At 61.6% G+C, this 19282-nt stretch overlaps 2 protein-coding genes across 4 annotated transcripts in view; one reads left to right on the forward strand and one right to left on the reverse strand.

Annotated features, from left to right (window-relative positions):
* Positions 1-441: 441 nt before the first annotated feature.
* Positions 442-19282, reverse strand: part of PC (pyruvate carboxylase) — a 115803-nt gene continuing 96962 nt past the window's right edge. For all 3 annotated transcript variants that reach the window (XM_036258070.1, XM_036258069.1, XM_036258071.1), the window contains 14 exons: positions 18644-18762; positions 15885-16047; positions 14145-14327; positions 5067-5211; positions 4645-4734; positions 4342-4563; positions 3765-3921; positions 2962-3202; positions 2583-2832; positions 2138-2382; positions 1876-2055; positions 1555-1803; positions 1158-1298; positions 442-1077 (listed from right to left, as the gene is read on the reverse strand). In XM_036258070.1, the coding sequence (XP_036113963.1) occupies positions 829-1077; positions 1158-1298; positions 1555-1803; positions 1876-2055; positions 2138-2382; positions 2583-2832; positions 2962-3202; positions 3765-3921; positions 4342-4563; positions 4645-4734; positions 5067-5211; positions 14145-14327; positions 15885-16047; positions 18644-18762 (2634 nt within the window). In that variant the 3' untranslated portion in view covers positions 442-828. The remainder of the gene's footprint in view (positions 1078-1157; positions 1299-1554; positions 1804-1875; positions 2056-2137; positions 2383-2582; positions 2833-2961; positions 3203-3764; positions 3922-4341; positions 4564-4644; positions 4735-5066; positions 5212-14144; positions 14328-15884; positions 16048-18643; positions 18763-19282) is intronic.
* Positions 8153-11598, forward strand: LRFN4 (leucine rich repeat and fibronectin type III domain containing 4). The gene is made up of 2 exons (XM_036258072.1): positions 8153-10169; positions 10755-11598. Exons 1-2 carry the CDS (start codon positions 8821-8823, stop codon positions 11314-11316), a joined length of 1911 nt encoding a protein of 636 aa, XP_036113965.1. The 5' UTR covers positions 8153-8820; the 3' UTR covers positions 11317-11598.

Below are 19282 nucleotides of genomic sequence, written 5' to 3' on the forward strand. Positions count from 1 at the left end.
TTTGTATCCAGTCCTGAAAGAATGGGATCGGAGGTTGGTCCAGAGTTTAGAAAGTAAAGCAGTGTGGTTGGGAAGCAAGTCCACTGACAACCCAAGCTTGAACTCTGTTTCTGACTAGCTGCGCATCCTGGACAGGTTATTTAACCTTCCTGTGACTCCATCTGTGTCCACAAAATAGGTGAAGGTTGATCCTGAGTTAATAGGTGTTAAGTGCTTAGAACAGCCCCACTTCCCCAAACCTGCTCCCAAGCTCTCAGTAATGACTAATCCTGTTTGGGGTGTGTATAAGTAGGTACTCAGTAGTGGCTTAAATCAAGGCCACTACTGTTATCCTTACTACCCTCCAAGGAAGAGGATACAACTGGCCTAGGGAGTTGAGGGAACAGCCCTGCCCCTCTCTGAGTGGCACGTGGGGTGGGCTGCAAAGGACCCACCGTGGAGGGCAGGGGAAAGTCACTTTTATTGAGTAAAGTTCTCAGGACCTGGGGCTTAGGTTCCTCCCCCTCTTCCCGAGGTAGGACCACCCAGACCTGCTCCCCTGGATCCTAGGCCCACCTGTGCCACCACCTGTAGTCTCCAGCAGGGACAGGACCCTCATTTGGCAAGAGGTGAATATGTGAGCTACTGTCCACCAGCAGGGAAAGGACAGATGGCTGGGGAAGGGGATGGGCCCCTGCAGGCACTGTCTCCTGCTATAAAGCCGCTGAGGACGAGTTCCAGGGCCAGGCCTTCCTGCCCTCACGCACTGGCTGGCCTGGGCCTGCCCTGGCAGCACAGCATCTACAGAAGGCTTGGGGTGGGGATGGCCAGGTTGCAAGTCAGGCACGATCACTCAATCTCCAAGATGAGGTCATCACCCTCCAGGGTCATGTCTGTGGTTACATGGACCTTGCGGACAGTGCCCTCCATCGGTGAGGTCACCACAGTCTCCATCTTCATAGCACTGAGCACACACAGGGGCTGGCCTTTGGCCACCTTGTCCCCTGCTGCCACCTTGATGTCTATCACCTTCCCAGGCATGGGTGCCCCGATCTGGCCCTTCACATCCTTCAGGGCCTTGGGGTGGAAGTGCATCTCCTGCAGACAGACAGCAGAGGAGACATGAGACACCAGCTCCACCCATTCCCACCACCTAGCTGGCACAGGGGTAGCTCTACCTTCATGGCCTGAGTGTCCTTGACCAGAATGGACCGCAGCTGTCCATTGAGCTCGAAGAAGACCTGCCTCTGGCCAGCCCAGTTTAGGTCACTCATGGCCAGGGCTTTGATGTGCAGCGTCTTGCCTCGCTCCAGCTCCACCTGCAGGGAGGAGGTGGAAGCTCAGAGCCGAAGGAGCAAGTACGGGGAGAGCAGCTCCTTGACAGTCCCAGGAAAGTCCTCACCCTGGGTCTCAGCCCCTTACTAATACGGGCCTAGCTGCCTGATCTCCCAAGGGCACTTTGTGAACCCAGAGCTCGTGAGGCGGCCAAGCCAGTCTGGCACGCTAGATGTTCTGGGTCCTGGTGGGGGGCAGGGTTCCATGGCTGGAGTATGCATAGATGCCAGAGCCACTGACCTCAAACTCCTCTGCAATTTTGGGACCCTGCAGGAAGAGGCGGGTATTGAGGCTATCCACGGGGCCAAAGGTGGCAGTGAAGTCCTTGTACTGAGTGAACACATCGGGGTACATAGCTGCCGAGAGCACATCCTCCGGGGTCACCTCTTCCCCATGCCGCTCTATCAGCTCCTTCTCCAGTGCCTGCAGGTCCAGTGGAGGGAGGGAGGCTCCAGGCCGCCCCTCCACCCTTGGCAGGTCCTTTAACACCTGGGGAGCACAGAAGGTCAGGCCTAATTCTTGCACCCAATCCCTCCACACATTGGGCTGGGCCTTCCCTACCTTGGAGCGAAGGGGCTCGGGGAATCCCCCATAGGGGATGCCAATGTAGCCCTGCAGGAACTCCACCACAGAGCGGGGGAAGGACAGCTCTTCTGCCTGGGCCTCAGCATCTGCCCGGCTCAACCCATTCTGCACCATGAACTGGGCCAGATCTCCCACAATCTTGGAGGAGGGTGTCACCTGAGGAGACAGGCCCCTGGGTTAGGGTGCCAGGCACATTATGGAGGCCCAGAAGCACAGGTATGGACACTGCTTGGCTCACCTTGATGAGGTCACCTAGCATCTGGTTGGCCTCCACATAGGCCTTCTTGACTTCCTTGAACTTGGAGCCGAGCCCCATGCTGTGTGCCTGGAAGTGCAGGTTGGTGTACTGACCCCCCGGGATCTCATTCTCATACACGTCCGAGTTGCCAGACTTCATGGTAGCCGTGCAGTCAAAGGCCGCATACAGTCCCCGGGCCCCCTCCCAGTACTCACTGTAGTCAAACACACGCTCCAGGGGTACCCCTGCAGGGAGCCAGAAGCAGGGGAGGGGTTGGAAATGTGCTCAGCTCCCAGCGCTCCTCCCAGGACCCAGGTCCCCCCTCAGACTGGGTGACAGAAAGCACGGCCAGGAAAGAGCATCTGGAGTTTAGGAGGCCAGGCTACTAGGACTGGTGGGGGCTATGGCTCTGAGAGGGATGGCCATGGGCTGCTGCCGTTCCTACCTGTGTCCAGGGGTGTCCCTCGGGTACAAGCCACCAGAGCCCCCATACTGGGCTGTGAAGTCATCCCGGACATGGAGTCAGATGCCACATCTACCACATCAGCCCCAGCCTGGGCACAGGCCAGCATGGCTGCCACCCCTGCCCCTGACGTGTCATGGGTGTGGATATGCAGCGGGAGGTCAGGGAAGCGGTCCCGGAGAGAGCTGACCAGCATGGTGCAGGCTGCCGGCTTCAGCAGCCCTGCCATGTCCTGGGGGAAGAGAAGCACCCTAAGAAGAGGGCACGATGTATGCACGGTGGGAGAATTGAAGAACCTGGTAGGGAGACAGGGGAGATGGGAAATTGGGGGGGCTGCTGGAGGTGGGCTGGGCTCAGGCACCTTAATGCACAGGATGTGGGTGCCAGCTCGCACCAGCTCTTCAGCCAAGTCCATGTAGTACTGCAGTGAGTATTTGGTGCGGCTGGGGTCGGCCACGTCACCAGTGTAAGAGATGGCGGCCTCTACCACGCCGCCGGCACTGCCCACTGCCTCCATGCCCAACAGCAGATTGGGCAGGTAGTTGAGGGAGTCAAAGACCCGGAAGACATCCATGCCATTCTCCTTGGCCACCTCACAGAACCTGAGTAGGTAGGAGAGTCCAGGGGTTAGCCACATCCTTCCCCCCAGCCTCTGCACATTTCTCTGGCTCCTGACCCACTATGGCCCCTGGGGAATGAACCTCAGGTTCAGGCCTGGGAGGGGGCATGATACCCACAGAGCAGGGAGGGGCACCACAGTGTGGACAAAGCCTCCAGGGCAGCTTGGATGAGGCCAGGGTTGCCCCAGAGGCATCTAGCACTGAGCAGAACTGTCCTATGCTGGTTGTGCCCAGGCCAGAAGGACTCACTGTGCATCTTGGCAAAGGAGTGGCAGGCTGTGGGAGAAAGCGCTGAACAAGGAGTCCTGAGGACAGGCTCCAGCCCCAGCTCCACACCACGTGGCCTGGGCCAAGTCACCTGCCTTCTTGGGACCTCCACTGTCCCATGATCTAGAAACCCTTCCAGGTCTCTGACTACATAACTATACAATTCATGACATTTCCAAACAGAGCTCCTACTGTGGGGAGCACAGGCCAGTGCAGGGTGGCCTGGCCCCTGCTGGGCCATGCCATGCAGTGTCTGCCCACCCAAGCCCAGGCTCACTTGAAGACCACATTGTCGGGGTAGTTGGTGTAGCCCACGGCATTGGCCCCCCGCAGCAGCATCTGGAACGGGATGTTGGGGATGAGCTCCCGGAGCTCCTGCAGACGCCGCCAAGGGCACTCGTACAGGAAGCGCATCGCAACATCAAACGTGGCTCCTGCACAGGGACCCAGAGGCCCAGGTCAGTCCCACATGTCCCGGGGGCCCCACCATGCCCTGCGGCTCTGAGGCTCCCGACGTCAGGGTCCCTCGTGTTCCCTCCCAGACTATTCCCTTCAGTGATCTCGGGGTAGTGCAGGCTCTCTGTGTCCTTCCTTTGACAGTCCCTCACCCAATTCTCTGCTACAATTAATGTTTCCCCTCTGACCCTGAGCTGCCTGGGTCTCAGCTCCGATCTAATGCCTGGCACCAGGCCTGGCCAGAGTGGGCACCAGCACTGAACAAACGTACACTGTGCCTTGTCAGTTTTCACTGGTTTCCCTTCAATGTCTCGAGCTTCTCCTGGACAGTCTCCAGTGGCGTGGCCACACTATGGGTGCCCAAGTCCTGCCAGGTTCTGTCCCATGGTCCGGCCTACCTCCCCAGTTCTCTATGCTGAAGAGCTTGTTGAAGTTGTGGGCAACATAGGGGGAAATCTTCTTGAGGTCGTGGGTTCGCACACGAGTGGCCAGCAGTGACTGGTGGGCATCCCTGAAGGTCGTGTCCATCAGCAGCAGCCCCTGGTGGTTCCGAACAGCTCGAGCAAAGCCCTCAGGCCCCTCTCGCAGCAGGATGTCTCTGAAGCCAGCCGGGGGCGGGCCTAGGGCAGACCAGATATTAGCACCCATCCTGCAGATGGCATCCTCTGACTCCCCGAGTTGGCAGAATGGATCTCACTTACCTATGGGCACCGCCGGGACAATGGGGTCTGCGGAGCTGGGGCTGGCCTTGACGGGGATTGGGGTGGTTGGGCCATTGACCATGATGTGTCCTGTAGAGGGAGTGGGCAGTGGGTCAGGCAGGTTGGGCAGAGTCTGAGTTGAGGGCAGACGTGAGAGTAGGCAGGACTGGGGGTAGGGGTATTCCTCCAGAATCCCCAGTCCTCTCCAAAGCCAGGCCCTCCTGGGACCAGGCAGTGGGGACCTGTTGAAGACCACGCAGATAGAAAAGGGGGGAGCCCCTAAGATCATGAGCAAGGAGGTTGGGCAGGGTGGGAAGGCAAAGCAAAGGAGGACCAATTGAGGGCAGGGTGCTGGAAAGCTCTGGGTGGGAGGCCAGGAGCAAGGCCTCTGGGGAGGAAAGGAGGGCAGTCTTGGGCCAGACCCAGGTAGTACAGCAGCTTCTGGGCCCGGTTCTGTGCGGGCCGCAGCTGGAACAGCTCCGGGTTCTCATCGATGAACTGGGTGTCCACGGTGCCTCCCAGAAACTGCTGGTTGTTGAGCACGTTCTGCAGGAAGGGGATGTTGGTCTGCAGGACAGAGATGGGTGGGTGTCACCATTCTGCATGGACAGGGGAAGAAGCTGAAGGTGCCACTCGGGCCAACACAGTTCCCAAGTTCCCAGGACACCATGCTCCCTGTGGAGTGGCATTTCCACCACCACCCACCTTCTGGCAGAGTCCCCTACGCTGCCAGGGGCTGAGCCTGCTTCCTCCCTCCTTGCTCACCCCGGGGCATGTGCTGACTCCCACCTCCTCCTTCCTCGGGGATCTGCAAACAAGCAACTCACCTCCCACAGTTTGGGGGCATGTCACTGAGCCACTCACACAGCCACTCTCCCTGGGTGGCCTTGTCCTTGGCCTCCAGCCTCAGAACCAAGACCCCAAAGTAAAAATGCCCCCTGGGCACCTCTCCTCATGTGTCCCTCACATACGCTCAAGCCCGGAAGCAGCTTTCCTCGCCGTTCTCCACCTGCTGGCGAATGCCGCCCTGTCCACCCAGTTCCCATCGCTCACCCTCACCACGCCCTCCCCGTCCCGCCCTCCCCGTCCCGGGAAGCCCGGCGACTGTCCCATGGCCCTCTCCAGCCACGCAAACCCGCCTGGGCTTGCACACCTCCACACCTTTGCACCTGCCTGGTGAGCTCTTCCTAGAAGTCTGAGGTCAAAGGCCTTCCCGTGCTCGCCTCCAGACCTCAAGAGAGCTGGTCCCCTTCCGGTAGGTTCCGTGGGCCGGCTGCCGGAAAGCCCCTCCCTTGGCTGCATCACCCGTTTTGCTGTGTTTGTCATGCCTGGGAGCATTTTGAGGGGCAGGGGTGCTGTCGGAGGTGCCTGTGCCCATGTGTTTTGTGCACAAGGGCCCTCAGTTCTGCTCACTAAACGGCTGGGTGACAGTATGAAGCTGGGAAAGAGCAAGTCCTACCTGGAGGTCGCATGGGGACCTGGGAGCCAGTGCTGTGAGAGATGTCCCATGTGGCCATGTGGCTGGGATTCCAACCTGTGTGTGCCTGTGACCACATGGCTACAGCCCTGGCTGTCACTTCAGAGAAAGCATCTCTGTGTGTCGCCCATTCATGATCTCTGCTGGCACCTTCAATAGGAGCTCTGGGTCCAACATGGGTTGCCGGGCCATTGCTGCTCTGAGATTCACCCTGTCCCCCTGGGGCTCCTATCACCTGGAGGCCTAGGCGGGAAGGGTGCCCCCCACCAGCAAGTGGCCACCGCAGAGGGACCCGGCCAACACTGCCTCACACCTGTGCGACAAGTCGGCCTGTCGGTCTCTGAGACTAGTCCCTGACTCTCCTAAAGAGACAGGGACATTTTAACTGCGCCAAGGCACGGCATTTGAGAAGAGAAAACCAGTTAAACCATCTAAGGAACCTAGAACCACACAGAGAAGGATCCTGAAAGGTTCCCCTGTCAAACCTGCATTTCTCTTTTGTAGACCCTTCTCCCTTTGTAATTCTGGGGGGATATGTCATCCCCACTGTGCTCCATGGGGGCAGGAACCAGGCTCATCTGTTCCTGACGTACCCCAGCTCCCAGCACAGGGCAGCACGTGCTGGATACTAGCAAATACGTTTAGAGTGAAGGAAACATTTTTGATGGAGACAATAGGAATAAAGAGCTAGTTGATGCCACTGAGCCTGAGTTGACCCCGGGCTATCATCCAATGCCCTCATCTTACAAATTCAACAGCTGAGGCCCGGGAGAGGCAATAGTGAGAGGCTTCTGGCTGCAGGTGGCTGAGCCCCTCCCAGGCTGCACCATTTCCCCTCCTCTCACCCGTGTGGTACAGAGTAGTGTTAAACCCCTTGGCCTAGATGAGTAAATTACTTCAGCGGTTAAATAAGTTGCCCAAGGCTACCTGCTGAGCCAGGCAGGATTAGAATGCGGGCTGTTCCCCAGTTCCCACCCACCAGGACCCTAGGAACCAAGTCAGGAGGGAAGAAAGGGGGAACCGGGCTGCCTGAGGACTAGGCGATATCAGGGGTGGGGTGACTTCCCCGGCTCCCAACCCGGTGGACCACCACGAAGGACGAGGAGGCTGCGGGTCCTCCACGCTGCGGGTCCTCCACGCTCCCCCCAGGCCGGCTCGGAGGCGCGAGCCGGCCCTTCGCATCCCCAGCAGAGCCCTTTTCTCAGCCGGGCTGCTGGTCCCGGGCCCTCCTCTGGGAACGGCGGGAGCCCGCCGCGAGGGAGGGGCTGCGGCCCGGAGGACCACTGACGCACGGCCGGACGGCGCCTCCTCGGCCTGCCGGGAAACCGCGCGGACCAATCGCACCGGAGGCGGAGGCCGGTTGGCTCCCCGGCTCGCTGGGCAGGCCGCCTGGGAGGGGGAGGGAAGGGCGGCAACAGGGCGCGGCTCCAGCCCGAGCCCGAGCCCTCTCAGCCCCACCCTGAAGCAGCCCTGGCGGGGGCGACGCTCAACCCCCTCCGGGGCCCCTTGCGTGTTGGGGACCCTCCACGTGACTTGGTGATGCAGAACGGTTATGACCTTCAGCGTGTGTCTGTGAACGCGAGGGTCCCAGCAACAGCGCGGGTTTGCTCCCGGCCCTGCCTGTGGGTGCGGGGACGTGGGTGTGTGGGCCTGTGTGGGTGTGTTGGGGAGGGTGCCCAGCGACATGTGACAAAGACTCCCCGCTCCGGGAGATGGTGAAGGGGCCCCGAGCCGGCGCTTTGTCTGGCTGTCTGCAGCGGCGGCTCGGGCGGCGGGCGCCCGTGCGGTGCAGGATGCCGGGGCGCCAGGGCGGCCGGGGGCGCGCGTGCCTGCGCCAGGGTGAGTGGGCTGCGGCGGGGCCGGGAGCGGCGCGGAGGGCCTGAGCCGGCCTGGGCCTCGGGCGTGACCCGGAGCCACCAGTGGGTACTGCAGTGGCCGCGTGTCCCCGTGACCTCGGGAGCCAGCCCGGGTGGATCCCCACACACCCCTCCCTGTCCGCCCTCCACGTGCGTGTCCGCGACGCGCGTGCTCGCTGGCGCGCACTCGCCCGCTGGTCGCCACCACCGTGAGCCGCGCCGGGAAAAGGTGCCGGGAACAGATTGAGCCGGGGCCGGGGGCCCGAGTGCCATGGGCCGGAGGGCGAGCGGTGCGCGGCCGGTCAGCCCCGGGCCTCACCCCCGCGGGAGAGCTGCCTGGAGTCGGTGGGGGCCGGCCGGACCCACCGGGAGGCCGGCCGGTGCCCCCTGAACTACGGCTACCAGGTGAGCACCCCCCTCCGAGCACAGCGTGGGGGCTGGTTTGGCAGGGACGTGCACCGGGGAGGGATTCGGGGGGCGGCTTCCCTGGTTGGGGAGGAGATGACGCGGAGGTGGCGGCGGCGGTGCTGGCTCCAGGACGCAGGGGGAAGGAAGTTCCGAGACTCGCCCTGCGCTCATGCCCACCTCTGCCTCCTGCCTCAGGCCTCACCTTGTCCCCAGAGACCGGACTCCCCTTAACTGCTTGGGCGATGTGACCTTTACTCTGGGGGGCTGGCCCTGCAGGCCCCAGCCTTCCCTCATCCCTGAGGGGCCCCCTGGGCCTTTGACTGACTCTCCCCACCAGGCCAGGCTCTGGCAGCTGGCTCCTGGGACTGGGCCCTGGGCCCCCACACCAGCCCCACCTGTGCCTGGGCTTTGGCCCTTCCCTGCAGGGCGCTCACCATGGCCCCACCGCTCCTGCTGCTGCTGCTGGCCAGTGGAGCGGCCGCCTGCCCACTGCCCTGTGTCTGCCAGAACCTGTCCGAGTCGCTGAGCACCCTCTGTGCCCACCGAGGCCTGCTGTTCGTGCCGCCCAATGTGGACCGGCGTACAGTGGAGCTGCGGCTGGCTGATAACTTCATCCAGGCTTTGGGGCCACCAGACTTCCGCAACATGACAGGGCTGGTGGACCTGACGCTGTCCCGCAATGCTATCACCCGCATTGGGGCCCGCGCCTTTGGGGACCTGGAGAGCTTGCGCTCCCTGCACCTGGATGGCAACAGGCTGGTGGAGCTGGGCACCGGCAGCCTTCGGGGCCCCGTCAACCTGCAGCACCTCATCCTGAGCGGCAACCAGCTGGGCCGCATCGCAGCGGGGGCGTTCGATGACTTCCTGGACAGCCTGGAGGACCTGGACCTGTCCTACAACAACCTGCGGCAGGTGCCCTGGGCCGGCATCGGTGCTATGCCTGCCCTGCACACCCTCAACCTGGACCACAACCTCATCGACGCGCTGCCTCCGGGCGCCTTTGCCCAACTGGGCCAGCTCTCCCGCCTTGACCTCACCTCCAACCGCCTGGCCACACTGGCACCCGACCCCCTCTTCTCCCGGGGGCGCGACTCAGAGGCCTCACCTGCCCCCCTGGTGCTGAGCTTCAGTGGGAACCCCCTGCACTGCAACTGTGAGCTGCTGTGGCTGCGGCGGCTGGCCCGGCCCGATGACCTGGAGACATGCGCCTCCCCGCCAGGCCTGGCTGGCCGCTACTTCTGGGCCGTGCCCGAGGGCGAGTTCTCCTGTGAGCCGCCCCTCATCGCCCGCCACACACAGCGCCTCTGGGTGCTGGAGGGCCAGCGGGCCACACTGCGGTGCCGGGCCCTCGGGGACCCTTCGCCCACCATGCACTGGGTCGGCCCTGATGACCGGCTGGTCGGCAACTCTTCCCGAGCCCGGGCTTTCCCCAATGGGACCCTAGAGATTGGGGTGACAGGCTCTGGGGACGCCGGGGACTACACCTGCATTGCCACGAACCCTGCTGGCGAAGCCACAGCCCATGTGGAGCTGCGGGTGCTGGCCTTGCCCCACAGCGGGAACGGCAGTGCTGAGGGGGGCCGTCCCGGGCCCTCGGACATTGCTGCCTCGGCCCGCACTGCTGCCGAGGACGAGGGGACACTAGAGTCTGAGCCGGCCGTGCAGGTGACAGAGGTGACTGCCACCTCAGGGTTGGTGAGCTGGGGGCCAGGGCGGCCAGCAGACCCCGTGTGGATGTTCCAAATCCAGTACAACAGCAGCGAGGACGAGACCCTCATCTACCGGTGAGGATGCGCTTTGTGGCCCTCAGCTCCACCAGGCCGGGCTGGGCCACCCTGGTTCCTTGTCCTTGGGCTTCCACACACCCTTCCTCAGCTTCCGACCTGCTTGGGGGTCTTGAGCTGTAGGGAGGGGCAGGGGAGGGGCAGGCACTAAGAAAAAGAGGTGGGAAGTGCTGGGAGGGAGAGGGTGGTGCCCACCCTGCCAGGTCTCCCAGGTGGTTGCGCCACCGAAGGCCTCCAGGCTGGTGTGTGACTCACGCGGCCAGCCCCACAGGCACACTACTTGTCTCTGGTGATGTGACTCCCCCAGTCCTTAGCTTGCCCTGGGCCCATGTGTTAGGGCACATACCCGTCTGTCCCCCTGCACTGTCTCCAGTGCCACACACGCATGCCTGTCTCGGTTTCTGTGCCTTCGTGAGTGACACACAGGGCCCTGTGGTCCTGGGGGAAGAGGGTGTTCAGAGCTGGGACCTGGGAACACGGGAGGGAGGTGGGCGATGGGCTGTGAAGGGGGCTTCGAAGCCATGTGGGGTGGGGCTCGGGCCCGGACCCCAAGGCTTGGGCTCTGACCGCCGACCTTGCCTGCAGGATCGTCCCGGCCTCCAGCCACCACTTCCTGCTGAAGCACCTGATCCCTGGTGCCGACTATGACCTCTGCCTGCTGGCCCTATCGCCTGCCGCTGGGCCTTCCGACCTCACGACCACCAAGCTACTGGGCTGTGCCCACTTCTCAACGCTGCCGGCCATGCCCCTGTGCCACACCCCGCAGGCCCACATGCTGGGCGGGACCCTGACTGTGGCTGTGGGGGGTGTGCTCGTGGCTGCCTTACTGGTCTTCACTGTGGCCTTGCTGGTTCGGGGCCGGGGGGCCGGGAACGGCCGCCTCCCCCTCAAGCTCAGCCACGTCCAATCCCAGACCAATGGAGGTCCCAGCCCCACACCCAAAACCCACCCACCGCGGAGCCCCCCACCCCGCCCCCAGCGCAGCTGCTCCCTGGACCTGGGAGACACCGGTGGGTGCTATGGTTATGCCAGGCGCCTGGGAGGGGCCTGGGCCCGACGGAGCCACTCTGTGCACGGGGGGCTGCTGGGGGCGGGGTGCCAGGGGGCGGGGGGCAGTGCGGAGCGGCTGGAAGAGAGTGTAGTGTGACGTGTGACGGGAAGGGTGTCCGCCCGGGGTGGAGAGCGTGGGGCAGGCAGCCGCCTGGCCCGGGAGTCTCAGCACTGCCCGGAGTCCCTCCCGTTTTACCCTCGGTACCTCAGGCCCCCTTGTGCTTGGCAGGACAGGGGGCCCTTTCCCTGGTTCTGGCCCACTGACGGGCACAAGGGGACAGGTCCCTCTGCCAGGTGCTTACAGCCACCGAGGCAGGGGCTGCAGCCACCAAGTGGGAGTCTTGTTTTTCTTTATAATAAAATTGTTGGGGACACCTCAGTGCTAGTCTCCAGTGTCCTCCTGCTAGAGGAAGAGGGGACAAGTGGGCTGGTGGAGGACAGGGTCGGGCTGGGACTGCCAGTCCCGTGAGGTGGCCCAAGCAGATCTAGGTGCCCTCGGCCTCCTCCCCATCTGACGGCCAAGTGGTCCGGTCTGCTGGCTTCTAACGGGTGAGCCCAGGCCCAGCCCCAGGAGCCCAGGGGCCGGACTCTTGGGTCCTCTGTGCTGTGTCTGCATCTGTAAGAGCAGAGCACCCCTTCCTGGCAGGCCGTGGCCAAGATGTGACGTCCTCACAGTGGCGTGGATATTACAGGCACAGTGGCCACAGGAGCAGGTGGAGACGGCACAGCCCTTCAGGGCAAAGGGACCTGGGTTGGCAACAACTCAGTGAGAAAGCGCCTTGGCCTTGTTTGTGACACCTTATGCACCGTCTCCCAGGGCGTCTTCTGGATTTGTCAAGTGTCGTCCCAGAGGGATCGGAAGGGTTGGATCTCACTGTCAGTGCCGCAGGGTCTGTGAGGTCAGCTCCCGGGCGCCCACCGACACCCCGGCTTTGCTCTGGGCTCGTCTGGAGAGACCGAGTCAAACCTCCCTCACTGGACACAGGAGGGACAAGCGGGGACCCCGTGCCTGCTGGGCCATGCCCTGCTCCAGCCCCACCCTGAGGAGCCGCAGCCCACAGCTGCTGCTTTATTCTGCTTCCTTTGGCCCCGCACGGGCCCGCCAGCCAGCCAATCCCGCTCCTGGGCGTGGGCTGGAGGGTCAGCGCTCGGAACACGGACACGCACGTGTGCTTCGCCCGCGCCAGATGCACCCAGGAGCTTCAAGAACATGCAGGTGCCCTGCTCCACCGTGAAGGACGAGCACTGGCACCCCAGGGCCCACAGTGGGGCCTGGGCTGAGGGCGTGTCCTTTCTGTATAAGGCCCGTGGTGCTTCCGACAAGCAGCTGGGTGAGAGTTGGCCCCGTAAGGTGTGTGCACACATGTGTAGGCCAAGCTCACACACTGGTGGTTTGCGCAGTAGTGACGTGTGCCTGCCCTCCCAGCCTGGAACACATACCTGGATGCAGCCCAAGAGCGATCCTGGTTTAAGTAAAAGAAACAAGGTTCTCAGCAGAGGAGAGCAAGGGATCATGGGGCCTGCAAGGGCCTGGACGGGGCGCGGGCGACGCAGGGCTGTGGGAAGGGAGGGCAGGGCAGGCAGGGCAAGGAGCCACAGGGAAGCAAGTGCAGGGTTGGCGGAGGCCCCAGGTGTGGCAGAGCCAGTGGCCTGGTTGGGGCGCACATTGGTGCCCCCAGGAACCAGAAACCCGTACCCTGCACTGGTCTCCCACCTTCCCCTGTGGCCCACGTGGCCCTGGCCTCCCTGCCCCACCTCCAGGGTTCTCAGGCACTGGGTGCTGGTGAGCCCTCCAGGCCGAAGGACAGGTGGTCCTATGGCCCAGGGGCACCACCATAGGAGCCAGCCAGAGTCACCAACAACAGGTACCGAGAGGTGAGGGGTGGGGTGACTAGGTCCCCCACTGGGGTCACAGTGCGCACTGGCCACCCAGCACCGAAAGCAGCCGCAGGACATCGTGCCGGAGAAACCAGGCTCCCGCAGCGAGAAAGCCGGCTGAGCAGATGGTATCATGAACCGGCCCCCTGCCCAGGAGTCCTGAGGCCCTGCCCCCAGCCCCTGTCCCCAGTCAGCTGGGCTGATGGCCTGAGGGGAGGAGGCCAGGCACAGACTCACTCCCCCACTCCTGCGTGCCTTTTCCCAAAGGCACCTGTACCCACCGAGGGACCTGTCGGGACACCACAGACCTTGTCACCAGGCAAGAGGAGCGGTGCGGGTGCTGAGGACAGCGCTGCCCACACCTGACCCACCTGGACCACGGGCAGGGCTGGAAGCAGCGGAGACCCCCGCGGCACCCTGCACACCTCGTGCGCGGCAGCAGGGAGGGCGCCCTCTGCCGTGAGTGGCCATCCTCTGGGGACAGGATGAGGGGTGGGGCTGCTTGGCAGACACCACTCGGAGAGGCTTGGCGGCCGCCCACTGGGGGCAGAGCCTGCCCAGGGTGCCTAAGGGCACGCAGGCAGCACTGACATCAAGGACAGACAGTGCGTGGCTGTGATTTCATCTCTAGCGACAGACAGGTAACAGATCCGACCCGGAGGCCAACGGGCAAGTCGGGCCCTTGCCCGGCCGCACGGCCCCTCAGGGCAGGCCCCTAGCCTCCTCCTGCCCTGTGCCTACGCCTCCGGCGGCAGCCTCCCTCCCAGGCCGTCCCTGAAGCACCCAACACTGCTCAGAGCACAGGCCCTGGGGCCCCTCCCCAAACCTGTGGGATCAGGATTCCAGAAGGGAGGCCTGGTGACGTGGACTAACGCACACTCTAAGCGATCTCATCCAGGACGGGCAGGAGGAGCATGGGTCCACAGAACGAGACTCCCAACCCCCAGGGACGCTGAGGGGCCCGGAGGCAGCGGTGACCAGGCGCAGCCAGGAGAGTGGACGTGCAGCAAAGGAAGGGCAGAGGCAGGGATGTGAACAGCCTCTCACCTTCACACCTCGGACTCGGAACTCGGCCAGGGCTCTGCTCATCTTGGTGGCGGCTGTGGGGTGGTCTTTGCCATGGGCGATGACCTTGACCAGCAGGGAGTCGTAGTGGGGGGAGATGACAGCCCCCTGGAAGGCGGAAGCATTATCCAGCCGGATGCCCATGCCCTCTCCGCTCCGGAACACCTGCGGGGAGAGACGAGTGGGGTCAGGGACGGGGTTGGGAGCCAGAGTCAAGATGCACCCCGGCCCAGGCTGGACAAGATGCATGAGGGCATCCACAGGTTAACCCCAGCTCGGGCTTACAAAGTTCTGCTTAATTTCTGCCGGCACCCAGAACAGAAGCAGGGGGAGAAAGCCATGGGTCAGAGAGGCAGACCGGGGGTGACAGACAAGGGGTCCAAACACACAGTCTAATGGACAGGGGACCACGGGGTGGGGGCCAGCGGTGGGGGTGTCTTGGGGTAACTGCAGCACACACATGAAGTCCGCGATGTAGGCTGGGGAACCCTGCGAGGCCCAGGTAAGGAAGATGGGGGGAGGGCACCCCGGGGCTTGGGATGCCCAGCACATCATGCTTCCACTTCTAAGGGACACAGGCCCGTGTTTGATGAAAAGGAACTTAATAAAATATTTAAGGGTGAACACTCAGCTGTGAGCAGGAACCGTCAGCTAAAAATATTCTGTGGTAGACCAGGCTCGGAGGGGCCAGCCTTAGAGGGGAGGTGGAGGGAGGCAGTGTCCGGCGTGGGCTTCTGGCCGAGGGCAGAGAGGTCTGGACAGCACTCTGGCCTTGGCTGGCCCCGCGATAGACTCGGATTGTTCCAGAAACAGAAGCCCACTAGCAGCTCTGTGCCGTGAGCCTACCAGTTCCCTGCAACCTTCAGAATCCAGACAGCTCCCTCCTCTCCTGCCACTTGTTTTTCAGAAGCTGAGTATCTGTCTCAAGCTCGCCTTCGCCCTCCTTTCCGGAACTCAGACAGAACCCGAGCTCCCGGCCCGCGGGCTGGGAGGCGCGGCCCAGGCGGGGAGGCCGTAAAGCAGCAGCGCCAGCGACGGCTGCTGACACCAGGACCCGGAGGTGTCCAGGGGCCGGGGAACAGGCAGCGGAGCAGGCCAGGGGCCTCCTAGCCTCAGCCACCAAAGGAAGCAGGGAGGGGAGGGGCGAGAGGCGCTTTCTCTGTCAGAGGAAAAAGCAGGTGCAGAGTGTCCCTGGAGGAGGTCCAGGTCCGTGTGAGGGGAGCCTGCCCAGCCCGCCTCAACCTCCCACCACGGGCGTGCCTCTTGGCCTCCTCCCTGCCCTCCGCCACTCCCAGACTCCCTCGTTTATCCTTGAGGGTCCCCCTGCTCAGCTTGGCCCTTCCGCTGGGACTTCAGGGCCCCCATCCTTCGCTGCAGCCCTGGGGTGCTGCCTTACCAGCCACACCCCTCCGAAGGCAGGACAGAGGCCAGCAGCACTGTCTGTCTTTGGGCTTTTGTGAGAACAGAGTCCTGGGCCTCATTTCTGGGGGCCCTGCCTTCAGCTCCACCAGCTGCTCTGCCTCCTGTTCTGGTGACCGCTTACTAGCCTGTGGACACGGCAGGCTGCTCCCCGCTTCGCCTCGGAAAATGCCTGGCTCCCATGTGCTCAGCCAGCTCCGACCAGCCCAGGAGAGGCTCCTCCCTCACCCCGTGCCCCTCAGAGCCGTCTGGTCCGCGTCCTCACATGGGCAGAGACCCCGGAACGTCAGAAGTGGGCCCTACCTCGATGCGGCCGGTGTCCGGCTGGAAGCTCCGCGCAGGGTCCTCAGTGGTGACCCGGCACTGGATGGCACAGCCGTTGATGCGGATGTTCTCCTGCCGCAGGCCCAGGTCAGGCAGGCTCCGGCCCTCGGCCACATGGATCTGGGCATGGACCAGGTCCACACTGCAGGAGAGGGACACAGAATCAGGAGTGGAGCATGAGACGGGATGGACAGGGCGGTGGTCCAAACTCAGTCCACCCAGCTCCTGCCAGCTCTTCGCCAGCCCGGGCAGCCGTTCCTCCCGCCTGCCCAGCAGCCCCTGCGCCGCCCCCAGGACTCTGCCCAGTCTGGGTAAGGACAGTGTGGCAGCTGGGGTAGCCGGACTCTTTGTATCTACCTGTTCTTATCCCCCAAGCTACCCCTCCGGTGCTCTGCCTTCTTTCTCCCTGGGGTCCCTCGGTCCTCCTGCTGCCCCCAAACTCCCCCAGCTCAAGCCTGGATTTGAAGCCTCAGACACCCCGCTCTTAGGGTCCTTTGTGCTGCTGTGGGGGGGTGGGCTGTGAGAGGATGGGGTTGTGAAGGCCAGGCTCCTTGCAATGAGGACCACAGCTGTGGGACAGCCCATACAGATGGACACTGTGGTCAGGATGCCACCCTCCCAAGACCCCCACCCCTCCCGAGAAGATCTGAGAGCACAGAGCCCCCGGGGGTGCAGGTTTCATCCGCTCGGCCTCACTGACAGCCATGCTGCTAAGGACAGCGACGAGTCCAGGTGGAACAGCTGTTTAAAACCTCAGCATTTTACATTTGTCACTGAGGCTTGTGGTCAGGACAGCCTGGGAACTAACTACCTGGCAGTATTTCCTGCTAAATCACTCCGTGGCAATGATGACGGTCACCATGCATCACCACGTCTGCCTGCCAGGGACGACGGCTGTGCTCCTCCCAGGCTTCACCTCCACACTACAGTCAGCCTTGTTTGCGGCAGTTCATCAGTTCCAGACTCTACCACGCTAAACGAATTTCCGCCAAGCAGGATTCTTTCTTTATACAGCCGTCCCTCGCCACTTCGCGCGACCTTCGCGGCTTCACTCTATCGCAGTTTTTTCAAATATAGTTTAGTATAGAAAGTCGAAGCACAAAGTGGCGAGGGGAGACTGTAATGCTCAGAGTCACCATCATTTTTATCAGAGGAGGAGCCCGAGGGTCAGAGAGACTGCAGCTCACCCAAGCTCCATGCAGCTAGTGACCTGGGAGGAACCTGAACTCCAGCTCGTGTCTGTCTGACACAAACCCCACTTGCAAGCAAGCAAAGACTCCCCCTAGCAGAGCAGGCTTGCGGCAGGCTCAAGCTGGACCACTTAGCAGCAGCACAGTGGGAAAAGTCGTGTGGGCCAGAGTATGAGGCTGGACCGTCCGTCTCCACCCAGCCTTTATCTCGAGAGAGCAAGGAGTCTGGGGGCCTCTGTGCACCTGCTGGGCAAAGGCAGGTGGCCCCCCTCCCGGGCTCTCATAGCATCCTCTGTCTCAGGTGGGGTTAGGGGTCGGGGAAGAAACTGTCGGGAAAGTTCCATGGTGAGATGGCCTGGCCCCAAGCCAGTGTTTACACTTAACACTTAAATGGCTTAAAATATGTATCTTGAAACAATTAAAGACTATTTTAATTGTTTATAAAATGGGCAGGTTTTCAAAAATGTCTATACTCAATGCTTGTGGAAGAACCAATTGGGACAAGCAATCGAGAAAGCTAATTAGGCGAGATGTTGCTTAACCTTTGCCCAGGGAATCCCACCAAAGGTGTCAATCCTCAGAACTCTTCAGAGAGGCAGACAGAGCTTTGGGCACAAAGGTGTTTGTTAACTGACACACCGTTCACCACAAAGCCAGAAACAACCTCACTGTCTAGTAACAGAGGACTGTGTAAATAAGTTATAACTTACACAGATGATGGAATAGCGTGCAGCCACTAAAAGTATTCAGACATATTCAGAAAGTCCAGTGGCCTGGAAGAAATGCCTTTAACAAATATGGAATTTAAAAAGTAGAATAGCTCTGACCGGTTTGGCTCAGCGGTTAGAGCATTGGCCTGCAGACCAGAGAGGCCCAGGTTCGGTTCCCGCTAAGGGCACATACCTCGGTCGCAGTTTGTCCCTGGCCCCGGCTGGGGTCGTGTGGGTGGCAACCAATCGATGTGTCTCTCTCACATTGATGTTTCTCTCTCTCTCTCTCCCTCCCGCTCTATCTCAAGATAAATGCAAAAATGTCCTCAGGTGAGGATAAAATAAAAAAGTAGAATAAAAATTCTATATAAACATCGCTATTGTGTCAAACTATTTACATAGTAAAGTAAATGAAGACGGAAAGAACCAAAGACTTCCCGTGGACTTAGGCCTGGGTTTCAGTCCCAGCTGTGTGACCTTGGACAACTCTCTCATCTTCTCTGAGCCTCGGCTTCCTCATCTAAACAAACGGGGCTGGCACCCGCCTCCTGTGTGGATGCGTCCTGCAGTGCACCCATGTCCAGCAGCCGCCTCAGCATCCGGTTCTGAGGGAGGGAACTCTAAATCGTTTTTATTTGCTGCTTTTTACTAATACTTGCAATAACCATGTAATGCTTTTATAATAATTTTCGTAGAAAAGTAACTAGATCCTTAACTGCTCTCTACCCCGTCCGTGGACAGTGAGCTGAGCTCCTGGCCGCCTGTGCCGGGAGCCGCGGGTGGATTACAGCGGTCGGAGGACACGCGCCCCTGGCCCAGCCCGCGCCCAGCGGCTCACTCGGTGATCTCCTCGGTGACGGTGTGCTCCACCTGCAGGCGGGAGTTGACCTCGATGAAGTAGTGCTTGCCGTGCTTGTCCACCAGGAACTCCACGGTGCCCGCGTTCTCGTAGCCCACCTGCGGGGTAAGCAAGCAGGCGTTGTGGCGGAGCCGGGACAGTCCCACCTGCCAGCAGGTGCCATGGAAGACCGACTGCAGCACACTCTGCCGGCCCGCCGCCGGGGGAAGCACCCAGAACCCTTGGCTGGGCCCCTGCCTGAGCATCTCCCCAGGACACCAGCAGCCTCAGGTGGGTGCACCAGCTTGTCTGGGGGAGACTTCAGCTTTCCGGCAGGGGCGCCACCCGTGCACACCCCAGCCTCTCCTGGACCCTTCTTACTCTTAGAGGCCTTCGGGAAGCCCCCCTCCACTTGGTTATCACCTCTGATCACTACCCAAAGAAATGTCTTTTGAAAGAAACAATAAATAATGCTTCTCACTAAAAATTCAAACCTAACTCCAGTTTCACTCTGGTTTTCCCCAAAACACAAACTAGACTTTAGCTCCCTCAAGTCTGTTCTGGAATGAGACAATAAACAATAATAATTAATAATAATAACAAGCCAACAAACACGACCAAAATCAAGGTGAAAACACC

This window comes from Molossus molossus, unplaced genomic scaffold, assembly GCF_014108415.1.
Source record: "Molossus molossus isolate mMolMol1 unplaced genomic scaffold, mMolMol1.p scaffold_m16_p_13, whole genome shotgun sequence".
Lineage (NCBI taxonomy): Eukaryota > Metazoa > Chordata > Mammalia > Chiroptera > Molossidae > Molossus > Molossus molossus.